We start from the raw sequence: 12,368 nt of genomic DNA, 5'->3' as shown, positions 1-12,368 counted from the left end.
AAATCTCTCGTTACATCAATTAAAATGTGACGTACCTGACGGTAATTTACCTAAACTAGATTTTGATCCGTGTTTTAAAAGTGTCGAAATATTTTTAACAAAATCTAATTTACAAAATCAATATGTTTTATAAATTTTGATAAGTATTGTTTTAACATTTTTATTTTAGTGTATTTGAAAACAATATAATTATATTATTTTTATTTATGTTAAATATAAAGGTTATATAAGATATTTTTTAATTTAGTTTTTTAATTCTTTTAATCTATTTTGGTATGAATTTTTAAAAAAATTCTGTAATTCATTTGATTAATTGTGTGATATATACTTATTTGATAAAAAAAATTACTATAAAACTTCTTTGAAGTCAATTTATTGACTCTAACAATTTATTTGTTTAATATGAAATTACTAAGTTAATGAATTATTTTATATATTTGTTCATAAAAAAAATTCCATTCATTTAAACTTTGTAAACCTTTCATATTAGATTCTTATTCTTTGATTATTTTTATTCTTAAAAGTATATAATTTATAATTATATACGCAAGATTATGTTTGGTTTAAGGTGACATCAAATAAGTTTTAAACAAATAAAATGTTTGAGTTAGTAAATTGACAGCAAATAAGTTTTATAATTAAAAAAATTATCAAAGAATTATATATCACACAATTAATTAAACGAATACAAATTTTTTTAGTAAAAGTTCATAACAAAACAGATTAATAAAATAAAAATAATAGAATTATATAGTTTTAAAAGACACTAAAATAAAAATGTTAAAACATTACTTATTAAAAGTTCATAACAAAACAGATTAATATAAATAAAAATAATACAATTATATAGTTTTAAAGTACACTAAAATAAAAATGTTAAAACACTACTTATCAAAAAATGTTAAAACATATTGATTTTGTTAAAATTATTCTTACGCTTTTAAAATGTAGGTCAAAATCTAATTTTAGTTAAATTATAGTCGGATCGGTGATATTTTAATTGTTGAAACAATATATTTAAACGATCTTTAACATCCACATCAATTTTTGGATAAATGAAATTTAACTCGTGATGTTAACTACATAACATCATAAAGTTGAGGGATGTTGTCATGCATAACATATATTTCGTGTGGCTAGGTATACATTAATTTAGTTTGCATGGTTAACCATATGGTGACCAATACTTCATGTAGCTAGCAATCATTTTTCCTAAATTTTATGGTTATGCGATTTTTTTTGTCAAAAGATATAATTATATTTATTTGTGTATTATCAGTGCATCAATAAAAAATGTTCAACGGGGTGTGGTGTTTCTTGCATATTCTTGAATTAATGAGTAATTTGTGTGCGTTTTTTTTTTTTTTGAAGCTTTATGAGTTAATTGAGTTATAGTTACATCTGATGCGTTAAGCCTTGAGGAACTAATTTGTTCATAATATTTTCTAATTACCATATCATGAAAAGTATATGTACAACTGATACAAGTAATCTTCGGTTAAAGAAATTGAAAGTAGTATTATTATTCTTTTTGCTAAAGATGTAAATATCATTTTAATATATGGATGGTTCAGGTATTAAAAAGTGTGATAACAAAATATAATACCTCTTAATTGGTTTCATGACAAAATAAAAACATGGAAAAAAGTAATTGGTATTTTAGCCGTTTAACTTAGTAGCGAACAAGACTAAAAATAGTGATATAATCTTGTGAAATCCGAATGAGGGATCTAACCAAGATGGGCATGAACTGAAAAACTCGAACACAAAGTGAACGACTAATACAAAGCATACAAGAAGGTGATTCATCCTACTGCCGAAAGTAGCGTTTGGAAACTAGAATTGTTAAAGTTTTATTTATACACCTAGAATGTTACAAAAATAGATGTATGTGATTGATCTTAAAGTGATGTTTGGGGAAATGTCAAATATTATAAGCGAGATTGAATTTTGAAGTGGTGTTGACAAAAATAAAATTGAAGTGTTTGTTTAAAATAAGTTTTCTAAATAGTCAAATGTTTGAACGCGAAAAAAAATAAACAATAAATAAAGTCAAAGCTAATTTCTTCTTTTTGAGAAAACTTCAAATTGTGCGGTCAACGAGTTCTTTAAATTATTCACAAATTTTTTTGAATGTTAACAGGTCAAAGTAACAAGTAGCTTATGTGATAAGCTAGCTGTGTAGTAAAGGCCTTTTTACTTCAGTTACAAGTAGCTTATGTTAAAAGCCCTTTTCTCAAAAAAAAAAAAAAATAGCTTATGTGATACTTAACAACCCATTGTTTTTCTTACCTCTGACATCTATAAAAGAGAAGCACTCATTTGAAAATGTTCTTAATTCATTAATTAAACTCCTTTTTTTGTTTGTCTTTTTCAGTTGCATTTATGAAATATCCTAAAACGAACAAAACTGCCTAATTTATTACTTGTCTTTTTAGTTACATTAATGAAATATGCTTAAATGAATTTAAACTTCCTATTTTATTGTTTGTCTTTTTTAGTTACCTTAATGAAATATCCTTAAATAAATTTGGACATAATGTCATTTAATCAACCAAAAAAACTCATGAGTTATTCTTACGTGCATAACTTTAATAATAGAGATTTTTAAAAACCCGCATCATTAAAATGTTACCTAAAACATGCAGCACTAATATATAACATGCATCAATAAAACTAGAATTTGACTCACACAATTGTACGGATATTATTTTCAGTTGATTAAATTTAAAAATAATTATTTATTCAAAAAATATTTAAGAATGGCTATGTTTTTAAAAATGATATGGTATTATTTGCTCATAACTCATTTGTCATTTGATAAATTGTTAGAAAGAAAATTTTAGCATAATATAACTCAGTTATCATTTGCTAAATTTATGGTTTTTATTTATATTTTTTATTATTTAATTATAATATTTTCATTTTATATTTGAAAGATAAATGAATTTTCTTTCAAACAATATTTTTGTAAATGTATTTTTTTAAAAATAATCAATTAAAATTGTTATTATCATTGACTATCATTATTTTTGACATAATTTGAGTTTTCGTTTACATCAAAACTTATCAGATTTTAGGATAATTTTAATTTAAAATGTAATTTTCATATTTTTCAAATAAATTCTAAAATTATTTTTTAAATATTTTGTTATAATGTTTTAAAAAATATTGAGTTGCATTTCAAATAAAAAGGTAAATATATTAAAAATATTCTAATTAAAATATATAAAATTTAATATAGTTTTAAAGCAATGGTCAAAAAAAAAATTACACATAAAAAAAAATCATGATTTTTGTTAACTGGGTGGATCATTAATTATATGATATCGCACACGAAAGAAAATTTCTGTTTTTACAATTATTTAATTAACTCTATATATTCATTTTTTATATTTTTTTATATGACACTACAAAATAAGTGTTGAATTGTATCACTTGATTTGTATCACAAAACTAAGTGATCTTATTTTACATTACTTATTTATAAGTGAGGCAAAAAATACATAATTTAGCATCCGTTACAATAAATGATGTTGATATTAATAAATTTGGCATCAATTGAATTAAGTGATATAATTTCTATAAATTAGAATCATTTAAACAAAAGTGATATAATTATATAAATTTAAATCGATTAACTAATTGATGTATTTCTTTTTTAGTTAACATCAATTACAAAAATAATACAAAATTTACATCAGTAACAAGTGATTCTAACAAAAACTATATTAATGATTCTCTTCCTAAAATTATATTTTCACATTCAAACGTAACTGTGGTACCTTAAGGATTCATAATTATGTTTTTAATAATTAAATAACATATAGAACTAGGAGGCCATGTTGCTTCGACCGTTGAATATATCAATGATAAATTTCCTTGTCCAAACACTAAGTTAGTGGTGCCCACTTCATTGTTAATGTCAAATATCGTTAATTTCACTATCCAAATAAAAATGTATATAAAAATTGTAGTTCTCATTTCTGAAAAATTAGTTTAGATTGGCATCAGATATTTATGTCAAAAAAAAAAGGAATCTGTTTTGTATATTGTTTGATGTTGACTTTCACTTTTAGAAACACAATTAGTTATTTGATCATAATTCAAAATTTTTATTCGATAAGAACTGAGATATTGAACGTGACCTAGAAAGAAGAGAAGGTGGAAATTGATAGACTTTAATCACGTACCTGTAGCTTGTTTATGCAAAAAGGAATCTTACGCTTTTCCAGAGATATCCTAGAGGAAGAGACTACGAAGGGTTCAGTAAGTTTCATAAAGTTTCATAAGGGTTAATGTTTAATGTTTTGTCATCTACGAGATTTTCAAGAATATTGATGTTGTGAGTTGCTTTCATTTATTTGTCAGATTTCTAGGCCATTATCATAACTGGATTTTGGAAAAGAAATTGCTACGTCAAAGGAAACACAGTAAGGGTCAAGGTTCGAAACATTTCTTCACTACAAAAAAAAGCTTTCACAACCAAGACTAGTCTTGGAGGTTAGTGAGGACAATTGTTGTTTCATTTCATCATTATCACTGAAACAATAAAAAGAGACACAAAATTAAAAAGAAAAACTAATAAACCTTATCCAAATTTATAATAAAGCGACACATTTTCAGTATACAAAAAAAGTCAAAACGCTAAAAAGATTTCCAGCAAACGTATTGTTCAAATTTATAAGGTTTTAAAAACTAAATCAATTATTATAACTGTTTTCATTGTTCTATTTATAAACAGATTGATTTGAAACATTTAGGAATTTAAAGTCAAATTTGTAAATTCTAAAACTTATAAATGTGCTAAATAAAATTTTCAGGTTTTAATGGACAAGTCGTGGATAAATAAACCACGATTATCCCAAGACTACAGATTGGGGGTGAAACGTTTTCTGGATTTTGCATTTACTAGATCAAATGCAAACATGATGAAATGTCCATGTAACCGTTGTCTTCTAACCAAATCTTTGTCAAAAGATGATATCGAAGGTGACTTGATGTGCTATGGGTTTTTAAGTTCTTACACAAGTTGGATACTACATGGAGAGGAAGTGTGTGTCACAGGAAATACAAGAATACCGTCTGATGTTAATGAGTCTGAATTGGATTCAGCTTTGAATCTTTTAGATGACATTTTTCCCGATATTAGTGTGAATATGCCTGGTGAATATGGAAATGAAACGACCAGTCAACCTATGGGCGCAGACAGACCATCAACTTCCAGTGGAACCTTTGGAAAAGGAGAAAGTTTTGATGAGTTGTTTGCTGATTATAATCAAGAGCTGTATCCAGACTGCACTAAGTTCACGAAGTTGTCCTTTATACTGAAACTATACCATATCAAATGTATGTGCAAGATTAGTGACAAGGGAATGTCCATGGTGCTTGATTTGATGAAAGAAGCATTTACACATGCTAAATTGCCAGATTCGTTTAATGATATGAAAAAGGTTATTCGCAAACTGGGAATGACTTATGAGTCAATCCATGCATGTCCAAATGATTGCATGTTGTATTGGGAGGCAGATGCAGAAAGGGAGATTTGCAAGGTTTGTGAAGCTTCTCGTTGGAAAGAAAATACAAAGAGCACAAATTCTGGATCAGAGAAAAAAAAAAAGTAAAGCTCCTTCAAAAGTTTTGCGTTATTTTCCTCTAAAGCCACGGTTGCAACGTTTATTCATGTCATCCAAAACTGCTACTCACATGAGATGGCATGCAACTGCTAGTAACAGTGATGGTAAACTTCGTCATCCAAGAGATGGTAGGGCTTGGAAAGAATTTGACCAAAACCATCCTGAATTTGCTTCTGATCCAAGACATGTCAGATTGGGCTTGGCAACGGATGGTTTTAACCCATTTGGTACGATGAGTAGCAGTTATAGCATCTGGCCGGTGATATTATTTCCTTATAATTTTCCACCGTGGATGTCAATGAAGCAGACATCAATGATCCTCTCTATGGTTATCCCCGGAAAACACATGCCTGGTAATGATATTGATGTCTACTTGCAGCCACTTATCAAAGAGTTGAAGGAGTTATGGTTTGATGGGATTGAAACGTTAGATTCTTCGACAAAGCAAACTTTTAACATGAGAGCAGCTCTTATGTGGACAATTAGTGATTTTCCAGGTCTTGGAAATTTGCCGGGTTGGAATACATATACAGCATCAGCATGTCCAAGCTGTAATTATGATGGAATCGGACAACGTTTACGCCACGGAAAAAAAAAATTGTTTTATCGGTCATCGCCGATTTCTTCCTCCAGATCATGGTTTTCGTCAGATCACTGCACATTTTGATGGGAAAACAGAAACTAGGCATCCACCAGCCACACTGACAGGCTCTACAATTGTTCAACAACTACAACAAGTTGATGTTACCCTTGGTAAGAAGAATAGTTTAGTTGGTGTTGGAAGAAAGAGGGATCGAAGTGATGCTGGAAGATCTAGTACTCAACAGTGGAAGAAAAGAAGTATATTTTTCGAGCTGCCCTATTGGGAAGTTACAATGTTGCGACATAATTTGGATGTCATGCACATAGAGAAGAATGTGTTTGACAATCTAGCCTACACATTGTTGGATGACAAAAATAAATCTAAAGATAATCTGAATGCTAGAAAAGATCTTCGTGAGATGGGTATACGTTCTGACTTGTGGCCTGATCATAATGACAAGTAACAAGCTGCGTGTTTTTCTCTGAACAATCATGGAAAAGATACTTTTTTAAGTGTCTTAAAAAATGTAAAACTTCCAGATGGTTATGCTTCAAACATATCAAGTTGTGCTGATGTTAGTGGTCGAAAGCTAGCAGGCTTAAAAAGCCATGATTGTCACGTGATAATGAGAGATTTATTTTCAGTCGCAGTTCGAAATCTGCTGCCAACAGATGTGACATCAGCCATTGTCGAGATCTGTCAGTTTTTTAGAGATATCGCTGCAAAAGTTCTTGATATCAATGAGCTTGATAGATTACAAGATCGTATTGTGGTGACTTTATGCCGTATGGAGATGTTTTTTCCTCCATCTTTTTTTACAGTGATGGTACATTTAATAGTACATCTCATAGAAGAGGCAAAACTTGGTGGACCAGTTCCATTTCGTTGGATGTATCCGATTCAAAGGTGTGTTTTGATTAATTAATTTTTATATATAAATATATATACACACATTTGAAACCTTACTTGATTCAATTACCTGCAGGACTCTAGGATATTTTAAATCATATGTTCGGAATCGTGCTAAGCCAGAAGGATCTATATGTAAGCAGTATTTAGCTGATGAGTGTATAACATTTTGTTCAATGTATCTCAATGATATAGAGACACGATTCACTCGGACTGGCCGCGTTGATGATCAGCCTTTAGTTGATACTAACATTAGACCACACTCAGAACTTCTACTTATTTTTCCAAACCATGGAAGATTTGTTGGAGCAGGTCAAGTTTATTCTCTTAGTCATGTTGAGAGACAACAAGCACATCGACATGTATTGATCAACTGTCAACTACTTGATCCATTACGAGAGTAAGTTTATCTCTTTCAAGAATAACTAGTTCAATTATGTTTCATTAAAGTTTACTAATATACTTGTTATGTTACTTGATTGTTTAGGAAATATAAAAATGAGTTGTTGACGAAACAGACTCATCAAAGCAATAGGCATCGTGCTATTGACATTGATCGAGAAATGCATCTTAATATTGCAAACTGGCTCAAACAGAAAGTAGAGTCAAATGGGATAACTGATGATATACGGTGTTCAGCTTTGGGTCCATCTGATAAAGTTTTGAAGTATACAGCTTATAATATCAATGGTTGCAAGTTCCGTACAGCGGAAAGAGAAGCTAATATGAAAACACAAAATAGTGGTGTTTATGTGGCTGCTGAGACTATGAGCTATGCTAGTTCTCGTGATCCTAACCCAAGAACAGGAATTGTTCCATACTATGGCAACCTTACCGAAGTTATGGAGCTCAACTACTATGAAGTTTTCAAAGTTTTATTATTCAGATGTACGTGGGCGGACACCCGTACGGAACGAGGATACAAAACAGATACATATGGTCATCATATGGTAAATTTTTCACGCTTGTTACACACTGGGGATAATGCAGAGGATGAACCATATATATTGGCGTCTCAAGCAAAAATGGTTTACTACGTTAAAGATCCATCTGAATTAGAGTGGAATATTTCAATTCATATGCAGCCGAGAGACGTATATGATATGGGTGATTCAAATGGCTCAGAACAGTTGAATGATGAATCTGATTAAGATTAAATTTTCCTTTCTTTCATGAACAACTCAACTTTGAGCTTCCATAATTCAGGTTCGATCCTTACGGTTTTTTTTCTTTTGTTTACACATGCATGATTCGTGACAACTGTCCTTTGTCTTTTAGATTGTGCATAAGCTTGTCCAGAAATTGATTGTGTTTCTATATCGTTACAGCTGTAGACATCTACTTGATTTCTCACATCTAAAGAGTATATGTTTGACTCTTGACTCAAGTCCTTACAGGTCAGTATAATCTTTAGTCATCAGAATGTTTCAAGTGCATTTGAAGCTGTACTGAGTTCTGAATATCTATTCTATCTTCAGAAATTAATTTGAAGCGTACGATTCAAAAGGCATTGTAGTGGCTGGAGACAATAACAAAAGTACACATGGATCACTTCTTTCTTTCTAGGGGCGTGGATCAAATTATTGTTTCGAGGCTACAACTAGTTGGTATTACTTTAAAAATAATATTTGGCCTGCAGTATCAATCAAAATCTAATTTCACTTGCTGTAACTAACTTTGAAATTTAAGAACATTTCTATCGGCAAGTGAGACACATTGATGTTGCTTTTGCAGGTACTTGTACGTGACATGTGGATTTTTGAGAAGGCTCTATTCTATACAAAAGCTTGCTGGCGTCTTTGTGGCATGATCTAGTCTTGTATGATTTTTTTGCCAATTATATATTGTCACAATCTAAGTCACAATCTGAGTGACTTCGGTCACATGCATGTATTAGTGAAAATATGTGAAAATAATGTCTGTTTTTTATCCCGCCACTACGTTTTTTCTCAAGCGGGAATTAATTAAAGAGTGTCTTAATTATATACATGTTTAGTTATTTTTTTTTGCAGGCACACTACGCTTTTTTGACGGTTAAGGTACGTAGCTCTGATCCTGATCGAATTCAATAGTTGGGATACCTTGGATTCATCCACTAAGTGAACGAGCTTTGAGTGGATTAATTTGATTCTCCAAAACGAGTCTCTCTTCAAAAACGAAAGAAAATTGTTGTAAATGTATCTTTTTCTGGTTTTTTTTTTTGAAAAATATATCTTCTTCTGAGTTTCAACGTCTTTGTTGAAACACAAAATTGTCTCAAACATTTATATCTCTTCTCTGAGGTTTAGTTAAATTTTTTTTGTCTTCTTCTTCTTCTTCTTCTTCTCAATTTATCGATAGTTGTAAGAATGAATATAACAAGTTTTATTTATTTTTTATCTTGTTTAGGATTATGGATTTCATGGATTCAGAGAAACAACCTCCAGATGATTCACCGCATTTAGAAACAAGTTTCAATGCGCCTCCTCCACTTGCTCCAGAATGTAAAAGCTTCAAGTGGAAAATACAAGTGATAGGTAATAAATATAATCTAAACTGATCACTACTTTTAATATTAATAGAATTTTTTTTTCAAAGAAATTGTTAATTAGACATTTAGTCAACAAGGTATACACGCATGATTTTATATTTCTCTTTTATTTGGTATCTTATTATTTTATTGAACATATTAGATGGTGGAAACTTGTAAGCCATATTTTTCTCTGCATGACTCTATCTTATTGTCTTCTCACTAGACTTAGTTTTATATTATGTACTAATTTATTTTTATCGTCTATGTGATGTGTTTATCAATAAGATTCTGAGGGCAGTGTAGAAGGCAAAATGGTGACATCTAAAGATGTATGGAAACTTCAGAGCAGTAAAGTGATCGTGCATTTTGATGAAAATAGCGGTCAACCAATTGGGGATTCTGGTGGTTTACTCGGATCATGGTTAGGTCAATTAAGCAATGATGTGAATTTGCTACCTATCAATTACAGTAATTGGAGGATGGTCAATATTCACACTAAAAGAAAAGCGTGGGATGTTATTCAGGTAGTTTCTGCCATCATTTCATCTCTATATATTTTCTTGATCAAGTAATGTTTTGTGATATATGTATTATTTTAATGAATTGTTGGGTATTGTTTTTTCAGTCCAAATTCTGGTTTGATGATCCAACGATGAGAAAGGGATATGTGATGAGTGCATTGGGAAGCAGATGCAAAGATGTCAAACTACGTCTTTGGAAAGAACACAAACGAAATGATCAACTTCAAACATTGCAGAATCGACCCAATAATGTTCCTGAAGAACAATGGGAGCATTTTGTGCACATGAGATTTACTGAAAAATGGAAGGTAAAATTTATTTATTGTACATTTATATGTTGTATATTTCTTATCAAGCACATTTAATATTTTTACATTTGAGATTTCAGAAAATGCAAGAGAGGAATACAAAGAACCAAAAAAAACATACTATGCCTCATGTATGTGGAAGAAAGAGTTTCTCGAGAAAAAGAAATGATATAGTAAGTAACATTCATAGTTATGATATAAAACTAGTTTATTATACTAATTTTGTTTATGAAGACAATCAGAACCGAAAAAACTCCATGTCGAGCAGAGTTTTTTATTGAGACGCGCACGAAACCTGATGGAAGCTTTGTATGTGAAGAGGCAAAAACACGAGCGGTTAGTTTTATATAAAATCATCATTCATTGTTTTTTGCCAATTAGTTTAACATTTACTTTTTGCATGTTTTTTAGGAAGCGCTTACAACTTTGTTGAATCAAAATTCTCATGGCACAAGCAATGTTGCAGCCACACTGGATGATGAATTTGCTCAAGTTTTTGGTCCGGAGCGTCCAGGACGAGTACGTTGTGTTGGTCGAGGACCTACACCATCAAAATTGGTGAGACGTTGTACTGCAACTAGACAAGAGGTGGACAATTCTGAAATGGTCGTTGCGTTGCAGACACAAGTGAAAGAACTATCAAATCAAGTTAAGGGAATGAGTACTTTCATCCAACAAATAATTGGTACTTCAACCGGTGAACATGTAATAATATTTATAATAATAGTCTATAAGTTAAAATATCTCATTATATATTATATATAAAACTAATACATTAAAATAAATACTTAGGCAAGAGCATGGGCTGCAAGTTTTGCAGTAGCTTTTGCTAACATACCAAACCCACCTTTCGCAAACATACCGACTCCATCTAATCCTAATCAGGTAAATAGTGTGTTTAAGTTTAAAGAAAAAGATTGTATGATACATAACAATTTATATTATTTTATTTCAGGAAATGCAATGATGCGGGTGTCCATGGATATTCAAATGTTGGAAACTATGCTGGTGATCATCATTAACATTAGTTTAGCAACATTTTTCTACAATGTTTGTTTAATTTATTTCTGTTTTGTGAATTTGTATTATGGGATGAATATGTAATTCAGATGCTTGTAGATTAATTAGTAATTCAGATTTGTGTTTTTCTTTAAAAAAATATTTTTTCGTTTTCTAAAATATAATATTTTTAATATTAATAATAAATACGGAAATAAAAAATATTTTCATCACTTTTTATAAATGATACATTTAATTAGAATCATTTGTGAAAACTGAAATAAATGTAACATCAATTATAAGTAAATGATACCAATACTTTAAATCGGTAACTATATAATGATACATTTTTGAATCACTTCTTAAAATTGATATTAATTATATGTCAGTTATTTATAAGTGATACAAATTATTAAATCAATTATTTTAATTGATAGAAATACTTACATCATTTAGTATATAGTTGATGTAAGAACTAATATCATTTATCAGAAATTGATACATAATAACATCATTTATGTAAATGATGTAAATAATTTATATTTTTGTATCAATTATTAAATGAATTGATGTAAATTATTTGCATCACCACTTTCAGAGTCATTTTTTTAAGTGATGTAAAACTCTTTTACATCATTTATAAGTAATACAAATATTCAAAATAAATGATGTAAGACTACCTTTTTTGTAGTGTGATATCACACATTCGTAAAAAATAGATAGTTTAAGATGCAAAAAAAAATATTTACTTAATGAGTATAATATGAAAGAATATTACAAATATATCATTTAATAAAATAAATAATTAAAAACTAAAAATTCATACTCGCGCGCCATTTACCTCTATTTCTTATAGTATAATAGAGATGTCTAATATCTTTTCTATTTGAAAAGAAAAAA

At 29.6% G+C, this 12,368-nt stretch overlaps 1 protein-coding gene and 1 long non-coding RNA gene across 2 annotated transcripts; both read left to right on the top strand.

Moving 5' to 3' along the window:
• The first annotated feature begins 4,928 nt into the window (after positions 1-4,928).
• LOC106369787 lies at positions 4,929-8,279 on the top strand. The gene is made up of 6 exons (XM_048748757.1): positions 4,929-5,552; positions 5,662-6,211; positions 6,315-6,641; positions 6,759-7,004; positions 7,324-7,528; positions 7,616-8,279. Exons 1-6 carry the CDS (start codon positions 4,929-4,931, stop codon positions 8,277-8,279), a joined length of 2,616 nt encoding a protein of 871 aa, XP_048604714.1.
• Positions 8,280-9,293: 1,014 nt separating this feature from the next.
• LOC125581687 lies at positions 9,294-12,040 on the top strand. Its single transcript, XR_007319343.1, has 3 exons — positions 9,294-10,469; positions 10,550-10,805; positions 10,881-12,040. It is a non-coding gene; the product is annotated as an uncharacterized LOC125581687 (long non-coding RNA).
• The last annotated feature ends 328 nt before the right edge of the window (positions 12,041-12,368 follow it).

This window comes from Brassica napus, chromosome C2 (genome assembly GCF_020379485.1).
Source record: "Brassica napus cultivar Da-Ae chromosome C2, Da-Ae, whole genome shotgun sequence".
NCBI lineage: Eukaryota > Viridiplantae > Streptophyta > Magnoliopsida > Brassicales > Brassicaceae > Brassica > Brassica napus.
The sequence above is the reverse complement of the archived record's forward strand: the minus strand, read 5'-3'. Positions and strand labels throughout refer to the sequence as shown.